This window comes from Spermophilus citellus, assembly GCF_964194105.1.
Source record: "Spermophilus citellus genome assembly, chromosome: 5".
NCBI classification, from domain to species: domain Eukaryota; kingdom Metazoa; phylum Chordata; class Mammalia; order Rodentia; family Sciuridae; genus Spermophilus; species Spermophilus citellus.
This window is the reverse complement of record NC_138186.1, coordinates 66,194,914-66,222,725: the sequence shown is the minus strand read 5'-3', so window position 1 is coordinate 66,222,725 and position 27,812 is coordinate 66,194,914. Positions and strand designations below refer to the sequence as shown.

General features: G+C 34.0%; 1 protein-coding gene across 2 annotated transcripts in view; it reads right to left on the bottom strand.

Moving 5' to 3' along the window:
• Positions 1-359: 359 nt before the first annotated feature.
• The window catches only part of TFAP2D (transcription factor AP-2 delta), a gene marked incomplete at both ends in the record, with an annotated part of 63,818 nt that continues 36,365 nt past the window's right edge, over positions 360-27,812 (bottom strand). For both annotated transcript variants that reach the window (XM_081295960.1, XM_081295961.1), the window contains 3 exons: positions 360-579; positions 17,685-17,798; positions 24,031-24,172. In XM_081295960.1, the coding sequence (XP_081152086.1) occupies positions 360-579; positions 17,685-17,798; positions 24,031-24,172 (476 nt within the window). The remainder of the gene's footprint in view (positions 580-17,684; positions 17,799-24,030; positions 24,173-27,812) is intronic.

Here is a 27,812-nt window from a genome sequence, read left to right as displayed (position 1 = left end):
AAGTGCATTGGTTAAATGTGAAAAAGCATGTGCTGCCTCTCCAAAGTCCAGAAGTGCTTCAAAACTGTGATGTATATAATTCAGAACAATAAACTACGTGCACCAAAGGAGTTTATCATAACATAAAATTAAAAAGTGACAATTTCATCACACGGTTACACTGCTGTTTTCCTTTTTTTTTTTCATTTTTTTGGATTTGTCCTTTTTTGTTTCATTTTTCATTTCCACTTTTGTTTTATATGGTGGGTTGGGGGAGGGTAGAGATTTGGTCCACTGAAGATTAGTCACCCTCAATGATATATATATTAGAAAAAATATCAGCAGCAAGACTCTCTGGAAATAGATTCTGTTTGATGTAGCTAGTCTGTCTTTTCTGTTTTCCCCTCTTTCACAGCAGCCTCTGAAGTTTTCCGCAGGGGGGCTTTCTCGGAGTTGGCATGTCCTTGGCCAGAATCCGCTGCTCCACCGTTTTTGTGAGAAGTGTGTTTTTCCAAGTAGTTCAGCATTTCACTGAGGACTGTCTGGAAAGTGCTTAGAGCTGCACATATTGCTGGAGTCCCAAAGCCATGAGTGATCAAACTGGAAATGAGAAGTGATAAGAAAAGGTAGGTGGATAACTTGTGGTATGATTTGGACCAGAACACCCACCCCCACTTCATCCAGAACATTCAACTGAACATTCATTTATTATTCTCCCAAATGTTTTTGAATATTGTGGAGGATATAAGACAATTCAGGTACTGCCGTTGACCAAGTTTAGGACCTATTTGGAAAGACTTATCATTGACAAACTTGTTATACACTAATTATTAGCAAGTCTGAGTATTAAACACATGATTTGATTTTCTATCTCATTATGAAGTAGATAAAAAAAATGTAACTTCCTACATGTGGAAATTACCTTGCTTTAACGAACATATAGTTGTTTGGCACAAATCACCCATCAAGAAAATCATAATTGGTTGAGTGTCCTTGATAGCAATTTATTCTTATCACTCCATTCTTTTTTTTCCCTCTATATTAATGAAGATTTTTTCTGGGTGTGTGGCCACCTAGCTACAGATGACATTGCTGAGCTTCTCTTTTGGCATTTGGACATGGAACTAATCTATCCATAATAGAATATAAAGGAAGTGATATGCAGTTCTTACTTGATTAAAAAGACAATCAAGTGCCTTCTATTTCTTCACAAAGATTCTATGCATTATACAGATGAAGAAATCATGTTGATAACAGAGACAGAACAAAGTGGAAGGAACCTATCCACCTCCAGACTCCTAAATAAGAGAATAATTAAAATTCCATCTCATGTAAGCCCCTCTCTTTTTGGGTCTTGTAAGCAAACTAATTAACTAATAATCATAACTAGTAGGTAGTGTGGAGAATGTTGTGGTAACCTCAGCATAGATAGCCATTCCAGCTATAACGATGATTCTTGTTGAATAAATACTTAAGGTAGATTCTCTTTTCTGTGACTAGAAACTATACACATTTTTTTTTCATTTGTATCAGTTGTTCTGAAGTAACACTCTTGGTTTGCTTCCCATAACTTTTAATAATACATAAAACCATACTTATCTTATATTGTACTATAGGTAACATTGTGTGTATATATGCAGATAAAATATACTTAATAAATGAAACTATTAACTGTTTACATATCTGAGGTTGTTATGGTTTCTATGACACTGGCAGTTTTAAAATTAAATGCTATTGATTCTTCATAATATGCTAAAATCTTTGTTACTTCTCTTAAGATACATAATTTTTAACAGCATATAATGAGATTATATGTATTTATTTATTTCTGTGGTGCTGGGGATCAAACCCAGATCCTTACACATGCTTATCAAGCACAATAATGAGATTTATAAATGAGATTTTAAAACAATGTAAACGAGGGATTTGGAATCTAAGGCAGCCTACTAATATACCTCACAGGAAGCAATAGTAGGATCTACCATATGAGATTGTTGTGTATATTAATTCACACAGAGAGCTCAGGTGATGCCATACTTACCCTAAATTCTTAATTAAATATAGATATTCTTTATTGTGACATTTACATGGTTAAGGGTAAAGTTTTCTGCATGTCCTTCATGGTCCCATCATCTTTTCTTTGGATATTTTACAAAGTTTGTCTTATGCCTCAATCATAATTAATATACATTAAAAAGCACAAAACATTTCAGTTTTCCACTATGTAGAAAACAAGAATCCATGGTTTGGGCAATTATTTGCACCAATGTTGTAGTATGAGACACCATGGTTTGAATATATGCATATCTTTGCTGCATTGTCTTACATTGTTGAAAGGGAAAACTGATTTCAGCCCCATTTCTATAATGAGACAACTAGAGGGGAATTGATATGATTTGGGATCTCTCAGGGTCCCTGGAAAACAAATGAATTCTTTGGAGTAGCAGAAGTGGTTATGGTAGCACCCACCGAATGTGCTGAGTAACACCTTCCCTTAATGTGTAGCTTCTTGGCCGTGGACACAAACTGTTCTTTTCTTAAGTTTTATTCATACTTAGGGTTCCTTGGAGCATTACATAAATTTTATTTTCCACCATATTGGCATATTCTCTTGGTTGTGACTGACGTCTTTATCAGCATTTGAGTCTATAGTATTTAGTTTCATTCAGATAATTATTAAAGTTTGTAGCCACTATTTGAATTATCAACAAACATACTCCAGGCCTAAATTATTTATCTGTATCACCTTATATAAAACTAACTACAACACCAAGTAATAGGTAGTATTGGGCTGGAGATGTGGCTCAGTGGTAGAGTACTTGTCTAGTATGCACAAGACCCTGATTTCAACTTTCAGTATTAAAAAATAAAACAAAACAACAAAATTAAGTAGGTATTATTATTATATTTTACAGATGAAGAAATGAGGCCCAGAGGATGAAACTAAATAATGTGTCTTAGGAACTGACTTTGCATTTAGTTTCCTCTTAGGCTGAATTTATATTTATTCTTTTTCTTTGATTAATGACATTTCTATTAGCAATTTAAGCTTAAGTTCTTTGACAGTTTTGTTCTGTGGGCTGACTTATGATGATTCTTCTTACTTTCTTGTATAAGAGCAGGACTTTAAAACCTCAAGTACAAACTGCTTTAATTGTCATTATGTGAAAAGAGTTGTTGTCATAATGAAGGATATCAATTCTCAGCTGACATACTTTCTTGATTCCAAAATCTGCAATTGATCATTATCAGATTGCACTGTGGTCTTTTGTCCGGTTTGAGACCCGGTTTTACAAAATGCTCATACACCTACGCTGACCTGAGGCACTTCATTATTTTAGGGATATTATTTAACCTTGTAAGATGACAGTGACATGACTAGAGCATCTACAAGGTCCTTTCTAACTCTAAGCTTCAATTTAACTGTGTTAGTACTTACAGTTTTTACTTCAAAACCAAGACACGGACAGAAGGTGAAGGAAATCGAAAAAACACTTAATTTCACAGAGAAATTTAAAATTGTGCAACACTCAACACAGGAAAGTATTTATAAACATGCAAAGTGTTATGTAAGTATCCTTTACTACCTTAATTTAACATTACTTGTAATCAAAAAGCATGTATGGCATGATACTAACTATAAGACACAGTCTCTTTTCTAGCAGTTTTCAATGAAATTTATGGATCCAATTAATTAAGTGATCTACTATTGTTTCAGAATATCTAACAAAAAGTCTGCTATCACAAGATAATTAAAAAGGATTACTGATAACTTCATGCTATTGTTAGTCCCAATCATTTCAGAAAAATATGTACATCTCATTCACATTGACAACTAAATAAGAGAATATACAAAAAAAAAAAAAAGCAAAGTAGATATGGAAGGGTTGACTTTTAGTACTAGACAGAGAACAAACTAAGGTTATCTGTGATGATTTTTTGCATATGACACCAAAAGCACAGGGAACAAAAGCAAAAATAAGCAAGTGGAACTACATCAAACTAAAAAGCTAGACATAGCAAAGGAAAGAACAGGATGAGAAGGCAACTCACAAAAAGAGAAAACGTACGAGCAAACCACATATTTTTAATGTGGGATTAGTATCAAAAGTATATAAGGAAATCATACAGACTTCAATAGCAAAAAGCAAATAATCTGATTAGAAAATGGTCAAAGGATACGAATAGATGTTTTCTCAAAGATGACATTAAAATGACAAATAGGTACGTGAAAAGATTTTCAATACCACTAATCATCAGGGATATGCAAACTCAAGTCATAATGAGATATCACCTCACACACATTAGGGTGGCTATTATAAAAAAGACAAGAGATAAAAAGTGCTAGTGAGGCTGTAGAGAAATGGTACCACAGTACACTTTTGGTGAGAACATACACTGGTACAGCCATTAAGAAAACAACATGGAAGTTCATCACTTACATGTTTAATCTAAAAAGTTGAACCACAGAAGATTAGAGTGGTTGACAGGGCTAGGTGGGGGAAATGAAGAGATATTGGTCACATATAAGTGAGATCATATGATATGTGTCACTGTGTGCTTGGCTTATTTCAAATTTTCCACCCTCAGTTCCTAGCACTCAATGCTCTAGTTTTTGTCCTTATAGTTTTACTCTCCTGTTGAATGTCATATAAACTGAATCATAAAGTTTGTAGACCTTTGTGACTGTTCTCTCTCATTTAGCAAAATATTTTGAGATTCATCCATGCTGTATTAATCAAAAGATTATTTCTCGTATTGCTGGTAAATATTCCACTGGTTGGATCTCTCACAATTTGTTTATGCAATGAGTAATTAAAAACATGAAGCATTAGCATTTAAAAAATAGAAGTGATCACTGAAATGTTTCATGGATTCAGTAGGAAGTGCAATAAAAGTAACCGTACTTCCATTCATAAAATGGTTATTAGAGCGGTAAAATTTAGATTTAGACACTAAATCCATTTTAGTGTCAGATTTTAGCAATGCATCTGATAAATCTCCCAAAATACCATATGACAAATTGGTTAGAAAAGTAAGCTAGATGACAGCATAATAAGGCAAATTCACAGCTGATTGTACAATGGTACCCAAAGTATGGATGTGAGGGCAGTTGCCAGTCTTGAAGGATATCTCTAGTGGAGTACTGTGAGGCTCTCATTAATCCCACTCTGCTTGACAAGTTAATTAACAATGAGATTGAAGGCATCATGGATTTTTAACTTAATGGTTGGCATTAAAATAGAGAAGAAAATTCCTGCATTGGATAATAGAACCAAAGTTCTAAAATACCTTAATGTGGTAGACAGCTTAATTGGTGGGCAAAATCAATTATATGAAATTTAGGGAAGATTAAGGAAAACATGTCCACTTGGGTAAAAAGCAAATTAGTGTTGCAGTATACCAAGGGAGAAATCTGACTCAAGAGCAGTTTATAGGGGGGAAAGGCTTTAAAACCAGTAAGTTTAAACTAAAATATAAAGGGTCAAAATTAGTGGGTTGGATCACAGCTAGGAAGGCTTCAAAAATTTGTCTACCAAGGACTATCGTCCCAATCATGTTTTTTTTTTTCTATTTCTCTCTTTAACTAGATTCCAGCTCATTGGTTTCATTTTCCAATTACTAATAATTTCACACTGAGGAGCAGAAAGCTTCTGAGAACTGGCTGTGAGCAATACAATCACCTGCTGAGAAAATCCTAACAACTCAGGTTTATGGCACCTGATGAGGGAAAATGTAACTTGCATTTAACACTCATCTGCTAATTTTATTCATGATTTACAAAACTCCTATTTTGCTAGACCTCCCAATTAACATTCTCTAGACTCTCTTTCTGCAACATTAACCATCTCTTCAAATGGGCTCAGTTCAAGAAGGTGGTGACTGTGCTCGATTCAGAAGTGAAGTTTTTACATCCCCTTAAGTGTTAAGTTTCCCCTCGAAGTGTTCATATTTCAGCCTCTGGAAGGACACTACCAGGTGGAGCTGTATTTTCTAGAGCGTTTATATGTTTATGTATCTGTGGACCTGCACTATTTTTGCAAAGTGGCACTCAGGACTAGGGATGGAGGTCAGTAGCAGACCACTCACATAGCACACACAAGCCCCTGGGTTCAATCCCCAGCACCACAAAAACAAACAAATAGATACATAAATAAAATGGTATCCTCTTCTTGACTAATGGGTTTGACTCTTCAAAGGGAAATACAATGCAACAGTTGAAACTGTAATTGCTAGCCAGTAAATATTAACAGAAAAGAAATGGAGACTCAGAAACAGAAGGAAAGGTAGAATAGAGGGTAAAAGAGATTGCTATTTGAGAGAATACATTATTGTTTTGCTACTAAAATGTAAAGTGGTGGTTACAATCTACCTTAGTGTCTCTAAAGTACTTGACATTAATGATGAGGCCCTTTATGGAAACTTCCATAGGTTAAAAACTTTACATATTTTTAAAATATCTTCTGATCCTTATAGTCAAGGCCTTACATTGTTTATATTTAACTCTCCCAAACTTTAGTGCTCAAGCTGAATTAAAAAAAAAGAAATCAAGGATTCTGAATGGACATCTATCACAGGGACAAAAACTAATTTACATTTCATCATCTTTGTTGTATGCTAGAGAATGTTTCCAAGCTGTTTCCATATTGCTCTAATTGTCCTTCAGAAATACTGTATCTTAAATTGATTTGTCTAAACTAACTTAAATGAAACCACTGAAACATTTTTTTTTCTAAAACATAGCCTAAAGCAAGATTCTATAGAAACTTCTGTGAATTCTTCCTGTCTTGGCAAGAGTTGGGCCTGGTATCCAGCACCTTTCTATCTATCAAACATGGATTTACTATGTATTTAAAAGAAAATGAAATTTCATTAGTTATTTTCTATGAAGATTGGGCTGCTCTGTCAATTGTGGGTGGATTTTTCTAGCTTTATAGGGCCACAAAATCCTGGAAGTAATTGAAACTAATCTTATACAAACCAAAGTCAAAAAAATCAAGAGAAAATAACCTACCATCATCATTTAGGTAAATAGAATAAAAGCTAATTTTATTTTATAAAATTTCAACTTTTTTCAGTGCATGCCAAGCAAGTGCTCTACCATTGATTTAAACCCCCAAGCCCAAATATCAATTTTCTACCTAGAAAATGTTTGACAAATCCACTTCTTTTTCCTTCATTTCTTCTATGTAAAGTCTGAAATACAGTGTGGGCTATTATTCCTGTCATCATTTTGTTATAATGTATTACATCATCTAAATGGGTAGTCATAAATATTCTAATTTATAGAATTACACACAGATACTACTTGCAGTGTCCTCAGTTCTGCTTTTTTTTTCTTTTAGGAAGTATGCAAGCAGCAAGATTTAGAGAGAGGACAAGCCTCCCTTTTCCCAGTCTCCTGGATTACTCAACTACTAAAGGCTTAGCTCCAGATGTAGATTGAGGCTTATGTGTACTCACATTATTAAGCTAGGTAGCTGCCAGAGAAATGTCTTCTTCTAGTCATAACAACAGTCAGGAGGGAGGGCCCAGGGGGAACAGACCTGGAGGACACCAGCAAAGGTTTGGGGGCTTCTCTGCCAAATTTTACTTTTCTTCAGAACATTAAGGATACAGTACTTCATCTCTTTGAAGCAGCACAACCCATAAATATCAATAATGGGAGAGACCTGGGGAAAGTACTGGGGCTCAGAACTTGATGTTATTCATTCACCTAACTGACTAAGAAAACAGAAGAAAAGGGAAAATAGCTGACAATTCTTATTTTCTAGGTGTATTATCTTATGGCCATTATCTCATTTTATGGCCCCAACTTCTTTTTAAATGGAATTTAATGAAAGGGCATAATTAAGTTATCTAGTTCCCTGGTAGATGGTGGTGGGGAATCACTGGAATCTACTCATTAGTAAAGCCTTGACTGCACTCACAATGTTCCATGACTTCTTCAGCTGGTGGTTCTTCATGCTAGACAGATTTAAGAAATCACCCAGTGAGCTTGTTTCAATGTGCAGTTCACATCCTAGAAATCCTGATTTAATGGTTTTGGAATGGGATCAGTATTTTTTAAACTGTTCCTATTCAGTTTAAATGTAGCCAGGGAATTAGACATGTTACCCTAAAATCAAAAAAAAAAAAAAAATAAAGCCTAACTATTATGTCTGTGTGGACTTCAGCATTGCCTCAGGAACCTCTGCAGAACTTAGTTCCATGGACTGTTAATAGGTACTCTAAGGCATAAAAAGGGTTTCTGTGATCAAATTTTGGAAACATGAGACTTCCATTCCATCCATCCCTTCCATTGAAAAGGATTTTTGTAGGCTAGTGTATATTATAATATTTCAAAATGGGTATAATAGTCAGGTTTTTGTGAACAAAAGCACTGACTATGAAACCCTTTCAAGAGACACCCCACTGGAACTGATGTCCTACAAAGCTCACTTTGTGTTTATGACTCCCTTGGATACCGGATTGGGAGACGTATGCTCATCCTCCATTCTTCCTGCTCATCTCAGTCACTTATTCTGAGGTCCCAAAGGAAATGGGTCCTTGTGATTCCATTTTACTTCATCCCAGGTCAGCAAAATAGACCAAGGATGGAATAATTGTATACATGAGAGGTCAAAGCCAATCACATCTAAGTCAAATTTTGAAGGTGATGATATTTCTTGACTTAAGTATATACATTTTACACATGGGAATGGAGTTTTTGGGCTAAATCAACCATCTCCTTGTACTTTTCCTTAACAAACATGTCATATTTTCTTTTTAGAATAGGGGAGTGGAAATGGTAAACACAAGACTCTTTTGTTTTTTTTTTTTTAAATTAATGCTATTGAACTGTTGGCATTTAATAATGAACATATTAATAAAATATAAAGAGGAGAAATGAGGTTTCACAGAAACAGTAACAGGAGTGGTTTAAAATGGAACAACAGGTAGAGAATGGTTTCAAATGTCATCAGTTTAGAAGAGACTTAGAGATCATCAGTTGAACTGCATCAAATCATGGAAGAACATGCAGAGGCCACACAGGGGAAGTGCCTGTTCTAAATCCACAGAGCTAGCTGGTAATGAAGAGGAGACTAATTAGACCACTGATAGTCCATCCTGAATGCTTTCCTCTATTTTGTGCCATCTCCCTGTGGGCTCATCTCCAAGCCACAGCTCAATAAAGATAAAAAATATTTAAACATATCAAATTCTCCCCTATATACATACCTCAGTCAATTATTTACAGAAGTTGTAAATATGATAATGTTTGCAGGGGGTTTTTTTGTTAGAAACAGTTGCCTCTAGATTCTGTTGTTTGAATTACTAGTCTTCTATGTACTTACCTGAAAAAACCATAAAAACCTTATCAAATGACCCATAATGGATGCTTTAATGTATGTACCTCCTGACAAAGATTCTATTCTTCACCCTGCATTAGGCAGACTCCTGAATCTTCTCCTAGTTCCAGCTATGTTACTTTTTTGTAAGATAAAGTTTTAGCAATAATTCTGCTAAATCAATTTAGCAAGAGCCCTCCACCCTTGATATCTGGTCATCCTTGATATCTGGTCACCCTTGATATCTGATCTGGTTTCTCATTTTCCACCATCTCCCAATGATGTCTAATCACCCTGGCCTGTCTTCATCAATAATCCTGTTAGATAGTCTTAGCTAGTTTGCCCTCCCACTGAAGTTTCCTCCTAGTAATTTTCTATCCACTGACCCCCACACTGCTCCTTGGCTATAAACTCCTAGTTGCCCATGTCATCTCTTGAGCCGAGCCAAATATCTCCTTCAGACTTCAAGACCCATCACAGTGTCTTCTACCTACTGTAAAGTTCCTTAACAAAGTTGGCCTTTCTGTGCTTTAACAATTAAGTATTCTTAAGTAATTTTCCATAGACATTCCCACAGCGTTTGTTTTGGTGCCATGCAACTTGTGAAGAATAATCTTGGCAACTAATTTAATCATTTAATTTACTGCTAAATATTAAAGGAATGTGAAAAATTTAATGTAGATTACTTAAAGATAATCATGGTCTGAAAAGGAAAAAAAACCCTGTTGTTCAATTTTTAATCTAAATTTTTGCTATGAAAGTTTTACTACAAGGGATGCTGTTTTTTTTCAAATTATTAACACAAATATAGACTATTCTTTATATGATGATTAAATTGTGAATAAAACCTGGCTACTAATAGTCATGCTTTTCTTCTGGAACTTAAGTTAAAGGTTTAAAGTTTGATTCCAATTCCACAAAGGAGCTTGTTTGGGAAACACAGGAACTTCTTATTGTTGCAATTCAGGCCCACTATTTCTCATATTTTCATGTTAAATGATATGAGTCCCCCAGAGCAAGCAAAAGATCCTGAAGAAGGCTTACTAATTTTATTTCTTGTATGATAAACCAAGTTGCATACTTTATTTTATGTTTCTATCTTTTCAGATTAGAGATTTAATTAAAATTTCTTAATTCTTCTTCTGACACTAAAGAATGCTTTCACAATATTAATAAAATCTGCTGCTGGATTATCTTCCCAGACTCTGGCCTGTCCCAAGAAAGTAAAATAATTAATAAAAATATCAGCAACAGTAAACTGTACACACTTTAAGTCACTGGGAGAAGACTTAGTGATGCTCACATGTTAGTGGAGACAAACACCCTCTTCAGTGTATTACCAAAGGACATGACTTCCAAAAATACTAGTTGAGTCAACTATAATGCCTGTCATACATGGAACACTGAAGGAAACAAAGCTAAAGAACCTAGGAGGGAAAACAGCTACCTTTAGAAATTGGGAAGGAAACAGGATTAAGCCGACCCCTGAGGAGTGGTCTATCAGTATTGCTTCAATGGGAAGAGTACCTTCCACTGGAGTTGTTGAGGGCAGAAGGCCCCTCTACCATTGAAAGTTTTCAAGTCTGGAATGGGTGACAACTTGACAGGGATATGGAGGAAGATCTAAATGTGGAAGGGGAGTAGGAAACATAAGGGGCCTTTCAACACTAAGAATCAAGGAAGCAAATGTAATCACCAGCAAACACTTAGCTGTATGGGCCTGCCTATTACTTCTTTTTTTTTTTTTTAAGAGAGAGTGAGAGAGGAGAGAGAGAGAGAGAATTTTTAATATTTATTTTTTAGTTCTCGGCGGACACAACATCTTTGTTGGTATGTGGTGCTGAGGATCGAACCCGGGCCGCACACATGCCAGGCGAGCACGCTACCGCTTGAGCCACATCCCCAGCCCCTGCCTATTACTTCTTATTTCTGAAAAGTTACAGGAGTAATGAGAGATCCTAAGAAGATAAGATGTCAGTGTAATTCTTGTCTCAAACATGAGAAGCACGTTAATAATTTCACTTCCCAATCTATGGCCCAATGAAAATACCATGACCCTGAGAATGAACCAGTTGAGAATATAACCAAGACCCAATTGTGATAATACAATAAACATTTATGAACATATATTGGTGGGACACATACTAGGTGCTATGAACTATGCATAGAATGATGAAAATGTTTTCTACTTGTCCCAGGGAATTACCAGCACTCTGCTTAATCCTCTTTTCTCTTGCATTATGTCTTTATATGTTATTATTTTCCACTTTGGAAATTCCTAAAGAATGGAATAATTCTTCTGTCATCTTTTCACTATCTTCCATTAGCACAATAAAATACAAACATGAAAAAATAAATTACAGTTTTAGTCTCCAAAGGTGAGTGCTAAGAAATCTTCCTTAGTTTTCTGATATTCTCTTCTTTCTCAATAAAGAATTAAAGGTAGTCTGACTTCTCCTTATTTACATTGTCAAATATGCTTTTGAAGGAGATTGTGAGAACATAAGAGATAAAGAAGGGAAAAGTTCTTAGGATTTTATTTTAATCTTAAAGAGAATTTCTAACTTTGCAGAAGTGAGGAATGTGGATTTCTATCCAGGAAGATTCTGTTCTGTCAGCGAAACCTGGAGCCACCTTGGTCTATTTGCCAGTGTAAGTCCTGGGAACTGTGAGTCTATAGAGTATTCTTCAGGTTTCTTTCAAGCCTTGTCCCCCCTTCTGGTAGGTGTTGTGATATCTGCTGTGTTCTCTATAACAAATCATACTGTTGATCATGCTCAGTAAATTCCAAATAATGAACAAACCTGCCTCCTGTCAGTTTGATGGAAATAAGCAGATTTCCAGGCTATGAATCATAAGAATAGTCACTGCCATGCTCAGGGGTTTCCAGAGTACACTGCTATGTCATCTGCCACAAAAACTGGAAGTAGTTATCTGTGCTTCACAAGGCCAGATTATTCCCTATTTTTATCTGGATATATTCAACCTTCCAAATGTAAGCCACATTTCTCAAGGTACCGAATTGACAATTCTATGAGGTATAATTTCAAGTGCTCTACAGTGAGAAGGAGAGTTTGATGAAACAAAACAGCAACACAAGTTGGTATTACTAATTAGAGAATCCCCCATACCTATCTATTTGTATTTCCTCTTCACTTCTTTTCCAGCCAACATTCAGCAAAAACAGTAGAAAATCAGACTCTGCCAATAGCCTGCTTTCAAAGTCACATGAGCTATGCTTCCTTTCTAATTAATCTTTTTTTGTGTGTGAGCTTATGGTTCTATCAAATTACATCTACCACTGTCAACAGAAAACTCTAAAAGAGTCACACTCGATGTAAAAACACTTTTAACCAGATTATTAGCAGAATCATAGATATAGAATCTTTTTAATACTTTAATGTATAAGACAGAGCTTTACAAAATCTTCAGTGTCTCCTTAAAAATGAATTATAATTACATTTCTTAAAAAGAAAAAAATGCAAATAGTTTAGGAATACCTTAAGACCTTAGTTCTTAAGTCTGCTTAACTATAAGAAACAATTCAGAGTTTGAAAATAACATTAGATGTTCAAGTTCCATCTTAATCCTATTGTACCAGATATGTACTCTGGTCCTTCAGAATTTTAAAGAGCTCCAAGAAGTGTTTTGCTGTGAGGACCAAGTTTAAAAATTACACTTTTGAAGTACAGAGTCTGTTTCAAGACCAGGCAATAAACTGACTTACTAACCTCTTGTTATTTATTGTTGTCCCTTTTAATGAATGCACAGAAAAAAGTTGTAGTACTTAAATTCAATTAAAACTGGATCAGTATCCATTTCAGATTTCAATTGGAAATGTCAACTATAAATCTTTTTTTTAAAAGGATATTATTTAAGACATGTAAAAGAATAAAGTTGGATTCTTACTTTATCACATATAAAAATTTATTCAAAATAGATCAAAAACCTAACTGTAAGACTTAAAAACTATAAAACTCTTAGAAGAAAACATAGGGGAAATCTTTAAGACATTGCATTGGTTAAGAATTTCCTGGCTAAGGGCTGGGGTTGTGGCTCAGTGGCAGAGTGCTTGCCTAGCATGTGTGAGGCACTGGGTTCAATGATTGCAGCACTAAATACAAATAAATACAATAAAGGTCCATCAACTATATATATAGTTGATGGACCTTTATTGTATATATATATATATATATATATATATATATATATATATATATATATATATATATATAAAATTTCCAGGCTGTGACACCAAAAGCACAGGCAATAAAAGAAAAATATACAAATTAGATTGTATCAAAATTGGAAACTGCATCCAAAGACACAATTAGCATATTAAAAAGACAATCTATGCAAGGGAAAAAATGTTTTCAGATTATTTGTCTGATAAAGGGAAAATATCCAGAATATGTAGAGAATGCCTACAATTCAACAACATAAAACCAAATAACCCTATTTAAAAATAGGCAAAGAATTTGGATAGGTATTTCCCCAAGGATGATGTAAAAATTACTAGTAGGTTTATGAAAGGTATTCATAATTACTAATATTAGGGAAATGCAAATTGAAACCACAATGAAATACCATCTATTAAGATGGCTACTATTTTTAAAAAGTACATAGCAAGTGTTGGCGAAGATGTGGAGAAATGGGAACCCTTGCACACTATTGGGAACGTAAAATGATGCAGCTGTTTCAAAAAAACAGCATGGCAGTTCCTCAAAAAAGGAAAAAAAAAAAAAAGAATTACATGTGGTTTCCATCAATGAATGAAAGAATAAAGTAGATGTTATGTGTGTGTATGTGTGTGTGTGTGTGTGTGTGTTTGTGTAACAGAATATTAGGTAGCCTTACAAGGAAGGAAGTTTGGACACATGCTACAACATGGAGGAACCTTAAAGAAATGATGCTTCATTAAAGAAACTAGTCACAAAAAGACAAATATCATATGATTCTACTTGTATGAGATATTTTGAGTAATCAAATCCATAGAAATGGAAAGAATGGTAGTTCCCAGGGGTTGAGAAGAGAGGGAAATGGAAAGTGATTGATTGTTCAGTGAGTATAAAGTTTCAGTTTTGCAAATGAAGATCTACTGGAGATTGTACAACAATGCAAATATGCTGAATTGTACACTTAGAAATGATTAAGATGGCAAATTTTACGTTAAGTGTATTTTTAAATTATAATTTAGGAGAAGATGTAGTTTAGGAAATTTGCTATGAGATAAATATTGGCTAAGTGATTTCTAGAATCCTCCTACCTTCCATCATGATTTCAGATTTCATCTAAATAAATAATCTAGAGTGTAAAGAAAAAGAATCTAGAAATTCTGGTAAACATTTTAAAAGCATAATAAATGGGAAATTGTAACTTTCTGATATTCAAAGTGTTCACCATGTAAATATCAAAATTTTATAACTACTACTGGAAAATTACAATTAATTATTCTTTGTATTAATTACTATTATAATTTGTTGTAAGTTAATATACAATGTAGTATTAGAACATTTAAAGAAACAGTTTTATATTTCAAAGTGTGATTGGGAATCTCTAGCCATATATAATATTGAGAATTTTATATATCGGATATATATATTTTATATATATATTTTATATGTCGAATATAGTTTCCCTCCCATTTTGACTATATATTTACCAACTTGTTACCATATTTTGTTTGAGAAAGTAAAGAGCTTATAATGCCCTGGTAGGAATTGTGCGCTTCATATTTAGAAGTGAAAATTTTCTCTAAAGAGTTCTGTGAGGGGCTGGGGATGTGGCTCAAGCGGTAGCGCGCTCGCCTCTCATGCGTGCGGCCCGGGTTCGATCCTCAGCACCACATACCAACAAAGATGTTGTGTCCGCCGAGAACTAAAAAATAAATATTAAAAATTCTCTCACTCTCTCTCCTCTCTCACTCTCTCTAAAAAAAAAAAAAAAAAAAAAAAAAAAAAGAGTTCTGTGACATTAAGTTGGCAATTAACTAATGTATCGACAAATTAGCAGGTTGTACCTGTGCTAAGCAAGTGAATTGTTTGCCTGTTTCACACAGTAGCTAATGTCCAATTTACATGTTGAAGCTCTATTTTGGTTTGAGCCAGAAACGGACAGCTCACTTCCCAATGAAATCTTCAGCATCTATGAGTCCTAATCCTCTGCATTTCAACAGTAAATTCCTCTTCAAAGTAAACTGGGTAACTTAAAAGACTTTAAATTTTAAAGCCACTTCAGTCAAAATTACAAGTACTTTTAGTGTGGATACAAAAATATGGTAAATATTTTTGTGGCTATGCCAGTGGAGTTGATACCTTTTGAACTTGAATCAGTGGGGAAGGAAAATGATACATCATTTATTAAATGCTTACCTTACATTCTTTATCTCATTTTAGATCACTACCAGTATGTGATGAAGGGGTTATTATGCCATTTTCAAGCTAGGGAAATAAAGGCTTCAGAGACTGCTAAGACACTCCAAACATTATAGTGCACAGGCCAAAAGGCCTGGATTTGAAAATGGTTCTCTTGACTTCAAAACCTTTTGTTCCCAATATTATTACAATTTTATATTTGCCTTTACTATCTCAAATGAGCCACAGAAAAAGTTCTATGAAATATATCCTATCTTTGGTACATTTTTTGAAGATATATCTCAAGTTGAGGCTGCAGGGATGTGTTTATTACATCTCTTGAGGAGATGTGTGACACATTGGAAAATAAATATTCTATTTAAACATCTCTGATTTTGCAAACTAAATTCCAAATTATTTAAACATCCATTACTTCATATAATGGAATGCCTTGCTCAATAGCTATAAAATTTTGTCAGACAGTGAAAGCATTTTTAAATTTTAATGTATGCCAGTCTTTTCTTAGCATTGTTTTTTTCCTATCAAATGATAACTAAATAATAACAAAATATTTGATACTAAAGACATGTAGGCATTAGAATGCTAGTTTAAAAACTGTAAGGTGCCAGGCAAGGTGGTACACACTGGAATCCCAGCAACTTGGGAGGCTGAGGCAGAAGGATTATAAGTTCAAAGCCATCCTAGGCAACTTACTAAGACATTGTCTCAACAAACATTTTAAAAGGGCTCAAAGTTCTCAGTGTTACAGCAACAGCTGAGTTCAATCCCCAGTACAAAAAAAAAAAAAAAAAAAATTCTGGAGACAAGCGAATAACTGCTATCTTCTTTCTGATACTGCAGTTAGGGTGTAAATTTATCAGAAAAAAAAATTATTCTATGGATTTCTAAAATGTTTTGGAAAATGAGACTTAAAATGTGCTTTTAATTAATAATGCATTTCAGGGGCTGGGGCTCAGTGGTAGAGGGCTTGTCTCGCATGTAGGAGGCACTGGGTTCGAGCCTCAGCACCACATGGAAAGGAAGGAAGGAAGGAAGGAAGGAAGGAAGGAAGGAAGGAAGGAAGGAAGGAAGGAAGGAAGGAAGGAAGGAAGGGAGGGAGGGAGGGAGGAAGGAGAAAGAAGAAAGAAAGAAGGAAGGAAGGAAGGAAGGAAGGAAGGAAGGAATTGTGTGTATCTACAATTAGAAAATATATAAAAATAATACATTTTAGGTTTCTGTGTGGTCTAATGAAGGTAGAATTTATTAACATACTCCTGGGAAATCAGGCAAGGATATCCCATTTACTTGGGTCAGATCTTCTGTTCATTCAAGAATTTGCTTCACCAGGATAAGGAACTATTTAAAAGGTTTCAGAATCCTGATCCCAAACTACTCAGTATTACTTAAAATAATAGTGTTCACTCATAAAAATCACAATTTCCTGATAAGAACACAAATACACTAAATTTTCTGATCTAAAATGCTTCATGCACTAGTTGTTTTTCAATTTTATCTTAAATACTTGGAATTTTTAAAAATTCAGTTCCTGCTATGGTCTGAATGTTTGTGCCCTTCCCCAAAATTTGTATGTTGGAACTTGATCCCCAGTGCAATAGTCATGAGGGGTGGGGTATTTAGGATGTGCTTAGGTCATGAGGGATGGGATTAGTACATTTATTAAAAAAAAAAAAAGCCCCAAGGGACCTTATCTGTCCCTTTCATTGAAGGTGTCACCTCTGAACAGAGGGTGAGCTCTCACCAGATACTGAATCTGGGACACCCGACCTTGGACTTCCCAGCCTCCCAGAACTTGAGCAGTAAATGACTCACTTGTAAATCAACCAGGCCAAGATATTTTGTCACAGCAGTCAGAACAGACTAGAGGAGAGTCACCATTTTTTTTTTTAATGTGTAACTCATATCTCTAAATGGAAGTGTGAAAGGAATGCAAAGTTCTGGGTTAGTGAAGATGGTTTAACAACTTCAAAGGCAATTGAGCAAATGGGAAAACCCATCTTACCTGAAATGTGTTAAGTGTCTCTGGATGTCAAGATCTAAAATTGGAGTGGGTCGAGAGGATCCCAGTGGTGATCGATCTTGGCTCAGGAGATCTTGAAATTCTTTACATATTTGTCTAAAACAAAAGATAGAAAATTGAACTGAACTCTTAAAATGGGGCTTTAATTTCATTCATATTTTACCAAATGTTATTCCATTTTTAAAAAAGGACAAGAAAAATTTCATATAGCAATCTCTGATGTTCCATCCACAGCATACAGCTGAGGTTATTAATAGTGACTTTGTAATGATCACAAAGTATTTCTTTTTGCCTTCTTTTCTTTTCTTTTTAAACTGAGGATTGAATCCAGGGATGGTTCACCACTGAACTACATCCCTAACCCTTTTCATTTTCTTTTATTCTGAGACAGTCTTGCTAAGTTGTTTAGGGTCTCCCCAAGTTGTTGAGGTTGGCTTCAATCTTGTCATCCTCCTGCCTCAGCCTCTCAAAACACAGTCATAAAAGATTTCAACCAAATAACAGTCCCTAGGTACTGACAAACCAATGTTAATTTTTAAAGTGAATATTGATAGATTAATATCAGGATGAAAGACAATTCATAAGAAAGGATCACATCTAATAATTGCCCTTTAAAATATTAAAATGTGGTATTTTTTTAGGACATCATATGTGTAAACAAATTTAATTAAGGTTATAGCCTTCATTCACAGCAATAATTCAAGTAGACTTTGGAAAATCCTTTTTCCCAGTATTACATTATAATTCAGACTCTTGTGGATTAATTTTGTATTTTAATACTTGAAGTAGATAATCCATTAGCTAGAGTTTAGTCCAGTACCTTCAAAAATATAGTAATACTATACTTTGTGTAAGCTGATTTTTTTTTTTTTTTTTTTTTTTTTTTTTGCGAAATGTACCCTGTAGGACATTATTCAGCTGCTTTTCTTGCTTTTAATAATTATGATTTCTGGTCACTAGTTTTACTTTAGCTAATAGTATTGCTGAGTATGTTGGATAATAGTAAAGTCCTTGTGACATATAATCCAAATGGCATAATTATAAAGAAGCAGAATATATAGAAGAAACAAGATTTTTAAAAACAATAAAACACCAAATTAATGCAGCAGCTAGAGAGTGAATTTAAGGACTGTCAAGGAATTACTCAAAAACATCTATTATCTATGGTAAGTCCACTCCACATTTGAGATGTATCATAGTGATTTTTTTTCCTTTTTTGGTCAGTTTTTGCAGTGGTTCATTATAAAATATAATAATGTGGCCTTGACTTTAATTATCAAAAAGTACAGAAGGGTCAAATTGTCCCAGGTGAATATAGGCACAGCCACAATCTTGCTAATAAGCCTTTGTGCCATTAACAAAATGACTACTAAAAATGACCAATTACCTTGAAGTACAAATAATTTATGATGGAGTTTAATCAATGGAGACTTATTTATTATAGATATCTAAAAGTTATTGAATTCCGCCAGAGATCATTTGTGATCTTTTTCTGTGAACAATGTGCCTCTGGTTTACTGACACTGTTCAGATATTGTGTCATTTCACAGAACTTACCCTATTCATTTTTACAAAACACATATGGAAGTAAAAGATAGTTAGAAGTAAAAGACAATACAAAAAAATATAGTCCCTATCATCTTGAATAAAATACAACCCTCCAAATCCTCCAGTAATGTTTTGGAAGAGTCTCTGAGATTCGACTCCTAAATGCATGCTTTTAACTTGTATCTACTTTCATTGAGAATATTAGCTCTGAATTCCTCTGTTCCAGGTGAAACTCAGCTGGGCTAATTTTCAGGTGTGTTTTAATATGTTTTAATAACTGAATGAAGAAGGGTACTTCTGCTGAAGTACCTAAGTATTTGACGCTATTTTGTGGGGGCACTGTCATCTGCATTTTGTGTTATTTAAGAATTAGATACACTGTAATTGTTCTTTCAAGGAAATTTCTAAGTATAATTTTAATATAGCCTCATGCTATCATTTTTATGACTAGCAATATGAATTCTTGTATAATAGCCCATCATTATGATTTGTTCTCAGAAAGAAAGATTGGAGCTAAGACCAGTCTTTTAATTTTCTCTCAGATTGAAATAAATTTTTAAAACATTAAAGATCAAAACATTGCTTTAGCTTTTGTGGTGTGGTACTTGAATAAACTAATTTATAGACTGTCAAATCAACTTTGACAAGCTACACAGCAAACCATAATAACACTGATGAAGCACTAAGGAAAAGGAAAAGTGTGGAATTATTTAACTCATGCTGAATGATTCAATTGCACCACACATGAAGCTCTAACAGGCACAGTACTAGAATTCACAGCTTTTTTGTGTGTTGGGGAGTGGGAGCAGATTGAACCCAGGGCCTAGTGCATGTGAGGCAAGCACTCTATCAACTGAGCTATATCTGCAGCCCTAAAATTCACAACCTTTGATATTTAATTTTATTGCTTAAAGGATGGACTTAGGATGACTTCTAGACTTAAGTACAGAAACAATCGTACAAATTCCCCATATTAAAAAAAAAATTCCCCTAGTCAATTGTCACTGTCATCTCATTATGACAGTTATAGAATTATTAATTTTATGACTAGCTTCATTCTCATTTACATTTTTTATTTATGCAGCTACAATAGGAAATATTCTTATGCCTCAGAACAAAATGTCATATTATGAATCATGTAACACAAGATGATCTTTGGTGACTCATACGTTCTAAATTTGTCACTTATGTCATTGTCTTGAAGGAAGTAATGTTTTTAGCTGATTTCTGGATTTGAAATTCCATACTTCTCCTATTAAAAATTACTGTTATGGTAACAATTTATAATTATTAACTTCTGCTTTGCTTAATATAGGTCAGATTTTAAACATATTTATTCCTAAATTCAATGAAAAGGTTGACATGTGTTTTCTATTGACCAAATAAACAAATATTTCCCCTACTACATTTCTATTTTTCTACCTATGTAATTGTTTAAATTATACAAAAATATTTGGTTAATCAATAAAACTCTAGAATAAAAAAAGATATCAAAAAACTAATGGCACTTAATGGCCCTTTATATGATTATATACTTCATATGATTGTATACTTGATTAAATAAAATAATTCATTTATATTTTTCTTATTAAAACTGAATGTTTTATTTTTATTCACTGAGGTAAGAAATAAATGAAGATCAGCAATTAGATTTCTCATCCAGTGCATTTTGGATTTCATATATATTTTTGATGAAGTCTTTTTTGGTGCTGGGGATTACACCCAGGGCTTCACACAAGTTAAACAGTGCTGTACACTAACCACTAGGTTTGTGGAAGTCTTATGAACAAAGGTGGGCTGACTAGAATTAAATGAATATCTATGTAGGACACTTAATGCCAATTTTTACACTTAATTCATAAAAATACCTAATGCTTTTGCCATTGATAGAAAATTAGAACTGCTGGAAACACATGTTGGGTCTGTTCATATGTTGCAAAAAAGGTCATTTTAGTCCCATAATACTTTACTTATGTTGGTAACTGGTTTTATGGTATTAGCAATGACTACATAGTTTTTGACTTTAATTTTTATTTGATTTTGACCAATAAGATGGGATACACATTAATACCAAAATGACAAAAAATTATGAAGATTGTATCTTAATTTTTAGAAGATTAGGACCTATTTGTTCATCTGTAAATTAACTTAATTGGAACCATGATCTCAATTCTTGCTTGACATTTAAGGATCTGCAAATGTCTAACTATGTAAAGAGGAACCAAAAGAATATAAATGCAAATGTCTAACTATGTACAGAGGAATCAAAGACAATTATATTTTCTCCAAATGGTTTTTTAAATCAAAGTTAAAAAATAGTAACCTAAATAATATAGATTGCTTACATTCCAGGCTAAAGGAAAAATTCTTCTGCCTGGTGGAATCCATTACACTAAAACAGATGTGTCAGTATTATTTTGGCAAATCTGAAAGTAATTATGTTTTCTATGAAAACAAAATCTCATCAATTTGGATGTACCCAGAGATTCCAAAACACTTCAGCAGACTAAAGGGAACACCTGTGAAAATAGGAACTTGTGTTTTAGAATGTTGAGGTGATAGACATGAGTAGTCACAGAACTGGGGGAAGTTGTTCCTGGGGAAGGAGGACATGAAGAAGAGTATCTTTGGATTGGTGAGTCTTAGAATATGGTTGGTGAATCCACGACCAGGAAATTTCAAGTTAGAAAACATCCAACATGTTTTTTCCTTGGATAATTTGTTTTTGGGGATAACAGTATCAGTCAATGTTATAGGGGTTTGTATAAAGGAACTCTGCCTGATGCTGCCAGCTAGAATGACATTATGCTTTGGTAACACCTGGAGTTACTACCTTACATTTAATACTATATAATTCTCTGGATCTGTAACAAATATTTACCTTTTTTTCCCCGATATTCATTAATTATTCAAAGTAAGCAACTACATGTATTTTCAATTCCTTCTGGAAAAAACGAAACATGACAGATGGAGATCTACTGAAGCAAGAAACTATTTGAAAGAAGAAAAGAGTTCAAGAAAAGTAGAAGCAAAGAGCTCCAAGAAAAATAAACTATACAAAAATTCCAGATTTAGGTCTTCCCCCTAGCAGGATTTCATATGTTTGCATAGCACAATATTTATCCACAAATTTTAAGTTCAAATTTTATACCTTCCTTTTACATTTTGTTTTCTCTATTTCTTGGTCTTCATGCTCTCTTTCTGCTATTCCTTTCCGTTTCATCCCACTTTGACTTTTCTCCTTTTGCTACTGCCTTTTATTTCCTTCTCTCTGAGACAAGATGCAACAATTATCTAGAACTCTTAGAAGAGCAATGCATAATATAAGCCTAAACACAAACAGTAGAAGCCACAAGCAGTGCACAATGTAAGGGACTCAAGTGTCTCTGGCAAGTCTATATAATAGATGTCCCACGTAACCTCTTAAATTCACAAAAAGACCTGTGTTAGAATACAACAGACACTAGTATGGCCCTATGTGTAAACGTGGCTGTATAACCAATGTGATCCTGCGATCTGCACACGTGGAAAAATTAAGATTACGTACCCCATTTGAATCAAATGTATGATATGTCAAGATCATTGTAATGTTTTGAGCAACTAATAAATTAATTTTAAAAAATTGAAGAAAAAACAAAAACAAAAAAACAACAAAAAGACCTGTGTTATATTAGAAGCTGGTGAAAGAGGGAATATTTTGTATTGGCTTCGTACATTTTAGCTAGTATAAAATTTAGTTAGCATGTTTTAAAGTTGTTGGATAATTATTTTGACATCAGATTCTAAGAAATAATGCTTTCAATCCTATCTATCTTACATTTTTCTCTTAGAGAACTTGCCACACATAATGTATAAATGATGATAGAATCATGTGGAACTATCACTTCTACAATCTAAAGATAGATTAGGAAATACTCTAAGATTATTAATGCCTTAAATTTAGCAATAACTCATTTTAGTACAGAGAAGATAGCAAGAATGAGTTCTCACCTGAAGCATTTCTCTCTAGAATCTTTGATTATGACTTCCATTGGTACTTACAGTTTTGTTGGGTTTTCACAAGTTAATAGCAGTTTTCCCACAAATTATCAAAGAACTTTCAAGTTTGAGGGAATTTAGAAGTCATAGGAGCTTCCTTTTCCTATTGTATTGATACATTTGCCAGTATTATTTCCTTCGTTGTTGTAATTTGCATTTTAGTTGGACTTTTCAGAATTTTCAGAATTTTTCACATACATTATGACCACTGTTTAAATAATATCATGGGAAGCAAGACACTTCAGGGGTAATATTCTTCATTGTTTATTAGAGAAAATGGGGTACTGATGTTGATCCTTGGTCCAAGAGATCTACCCTTAACCCCTTATTGCATCTGTGTCATCTATCATAATATTCCCCAAACATTTATCATGTTTTAAGATTTCTATCTTCATTTATAAAGGCACAAGTACCTTAGACCCAATTACATAACAACCAAAGGCATATTTGCCTGGAATCTACATTTTCTACTCATATTTTCCTCAGAATTTCTGTGCATTCTAAAGAGGTTTTCTACAAACTTCCATCAGTTTCATTGATAACCCTATCTCTAACCAAGGGCAGTAAGGTGACCTTGCCTGGATCACAGATGAGTATGTGTTCTTGTTTAATATATTTAGCGGCTGGAGTGTGAGATCCTCTTGTTTTAGAGAGATGGAGCTCTCTAGACTGTTTCCCTCATTTCAAAGAAAATGGAAAAACTGAGGATAAAGGTCCATAGAGGCTTCCTCAGGGTGCTTACTTGGTCGCTAGGATCATCTTTTTTCTTGCTGTCTGTTCCTTCTGTTCCATATGTTGTCTGGCAAGGTGTTCTCCCACTGCCTTGGCTGGAAACTCTGTTTCACATGTGTAGCCAAAATCCCGAGCCAAGTGCAAAGCCTCCCCTGTTGGCAGACGACATAAGTCAGTTTCTTACCAAATCCAACTTCCTAACAGTAATACTTTACATGTACCTCAAGTTCCGCTCCTGGTGGTGGTCAGATGGATCATTTTTCCTATTCATTCTAAACAATCCAAGAGAAAAGACTTACGGGGGTAAGTGAGGAAGAATGAGGAGAAACTGAGGAACAGAGACAGAACTTACTAACTAGGGCTATGTGGAGAACTGAGAGGAAAAACCAAAACACAATTCAAGAGTTTGTATTCCTCTCATATTGTGGATTATTAGACAGATTGGTACCCAAAATTCTCCACATTAATTCCCAGAAGAAAAAAAAAACTCCTTGTGCATATAATGCTATTTTCTACACATATTGAGCAACGATTCCAAATAACTTTTCAAAGTAATTGAAACATGTTGGAGAACAAAGGATATGAACTATATCAATTTTATAATATTACATTGTAATATTATAAATAAAGATAGTATATTATGTGAATATAGAACTAGCATTACCAGACCTCAATATACTATAGCACTATGTACAATTCTTAGGTACAATAAAATCATAAATAACTTTTTTTTGAACAAAATATGAAGCCCAAGTAAATTTTTAAGAGATAGGATAAAAATATTTTACCAGAAAAGTAAGATTGAGTCAATCTGGAGAACAATTATTGTTTTTAAAGTTCACTCAACTCAAATCTTATCTAACTAATAAAACTTATTTTAAGAAATCAAGCTTGAGCTGGGTTTGTAGCTCAATTTTAGAACAGATAAGGCTCTGGGTTCACTCCTCACTCCACAAAAAATAGTAATAATAATTATCAAGCTTTCATTATATATACCCTAAGCATCAACTTTGGTCAAGGCACAACCCTAAGCAGGAATAATGGGAGGACAAAGTCACAGTAATAATAGTAGCGATAACAACAAAAACCCAGTCTGAATGGCATGTGATAATTTTTATTATATCTATAAAAACATTATCTGTACTTTAGGCATATTGATTAATATTATAGTGATATCATATATAAGATATGACATATAAATACCAAATATATTTTAAAGTGATTTATGAGACATCAAATGAGAAACAGGTGGTGTTCATGGGGAGGTAGTCCAACAACCACATAGTTAATCAACTTTTTCCACAAAGAAATAAAAACTAATCAGACTTGACAAAAATCATGAAGCTTGTTTTGATGACTGGCTAAAGTAACCCTCTAAAAAGTGATGAATTCAAATAGATATTATTCTTTACAACAAAAATTAACAATTGTAGAAAATTGGGATATATGATAGGATGGTACAGTGCAGAGAAAATATAATGCTGAGAGTAAATTTCCCTTAAAATTATTCAAGTTTTCTTGAATTATTCTTAGCTTTTTTACAACTAAAAATCTTTTACAACTAAAAATCTATTTTTTTTTTTTTTGGTACCAAAGATTGAACCCAGACATACTTAACCACTGATCCGCATCCCCAGTCTTTTTTATTTTTTATTTGGATGTCTCCAATAAGTTGCTGTCTCAATAAGTTGCTAAGACTGGCTGAATTCACAATCTGCCTCAGCTTCCAGAGCTGCTGAGATTAAAGGCATATGCCACCATACCTGGTCACAATTAAAACTCATAAGTACAAAATGTAATAACTTTTACCAAACATTTTATTATGAAAAATCAAATATATAGCTAAGTTAAAAATTGTACAATGAATACTGATATGCTTATCCTGAACATTACACAAAATTTGCTTTATCATATATCTAGTCATGTTTCTATATCTCCACATATCATTAATCTATATCAAAATTTGTACATTTCAGAGAAAATTATTAATCTCAATATGCAACTTCCTAAAAACTTTGCATGAGTATCATTAAGTGGGGTTCAATATTTGCTTTTAGTCTTTTCTATAAAAATGTTTATCTCAAAAGAGTTTCCTGACATCTACTAAGAAAATGGAAGAAAGAAACAAAGAACTCTTTAGTAGTAGTTTGTTGGTATGATTTGTATGTGTGCATGGCAGGGGGCATACATGTATATGTGTGGTGCTGGGGATCAAACCTAGGGCCTTGAACATGTTAGGCAAGTACTCTAACACTCAGGGACACCCCCAGCTCTGTTTTATGATTTATGCCTAATGACCAACTAAGAACTGGCAGGGTCATGGTCTTTGTATATTTGTCAGAAAAGAACATTGAGACAATGAGATAGCCTGCTGTGACTAACATGCAGATATTAGTTAGCATCCTGATTTGAATTTTCAATGTGCACAAATATTAACCACACATCAAAATTAACTGCTGCATTTGTGCAAGTAAGTCTAATTTTTTTTTTTTTTAAAGAGAGAGTGAGAGAGGGAGAAGCGGAGAGAGAGAGAATTTTTTTAATATTTATTTTTTAGTTCTCGGCGGACACAACATCTTTGTTTGTATGTGGTGCTGAGGATCGAACCCGGGGCCACACGCATGCCAGGCGAGCGCGCTACCGCTTGAGCCACATCCCCAGCCCAGTAAGTCTAATTTTTATTTGTTATCATCAGACACTAATGTTGCTATTGATTTTTCTCACTAACTCATTCATGCTGTAACCATTTCTTTCATTCTCACAATGTGAAAGGCCCTATTCTAGGCCTTTGAAAAAGAGTGTAATTTGATATAAAAAATGTCACAACGAAGTAAACATATTAGTACAGATAATGTTTTATGAACTAGTTGAAAAAGTCCCCCCACACAACATTACAAATGAGCAATGGCAGGTCTTCAGTTGAGATATTTATATTCATGTGGTAGAAAACATTGGTTTTCCCCCTCCATTTTAAATAGAAAGATGACATAACTAAATAGAAAGGAGTTCTATGTTAATTAGCATAAGTGTTGCTAATTTAACGGAGGATGACAGTTTTGGGTAAAGCTGTATAAGCAATATATTTAAAGTGTTTATTACCAGCACAGTTTATCACTCTAACTAATTAGGAAAGAAAATGAATGTGTATTTGGCGAAAGCAATGGCACAAGGATTTTTTTTTTTTTAGGACATTGCAATGCCACATAGGCTGTTCACTTTTGCTAGATAAACGACAAAGGGAAGTTATTTGATAGCTTTCAAATTAGTAAGTAAAAATGTCAAAGTTTAACTCATCAGCCAATGCTAGTACAGCACTTGGCCAGAGGATAAGTGCACATGGATTTTAGGACTCAAAAGTATCTTGCAACACAATAACATCATTGGTCATGTTATCTTTATACTAAAATCATATATGCTAGTATAGCTGTACAGTGCATTATTCACACAGAAATAGATATTTAAATAATATTTTAACATAGACTATTACATATATAAACAGTGAAAACAGGAGGATGGCAGCATGCCTCTTGAATTTTGTGCTAAAACCTGATTCCTGAGAATCTGTCCCATTTTATGCAAAGCTCTCACCGTGTGGTAGTTTTAAAAAAACAGTTTGAGTGGAACAGCTGCTATTTACATTTACACTGACAGCCAGATCCCTCCTTTCCTTAGTTCTGTTTACTGCTTTCTATTGCTTTCGATGCAACATTGTTACAGGATGTATAGCAATGCTACATCAAAAGAAGTGGCAAGTGAAGACACTCTGATATGTAGTTAAAATGGGTATATCAT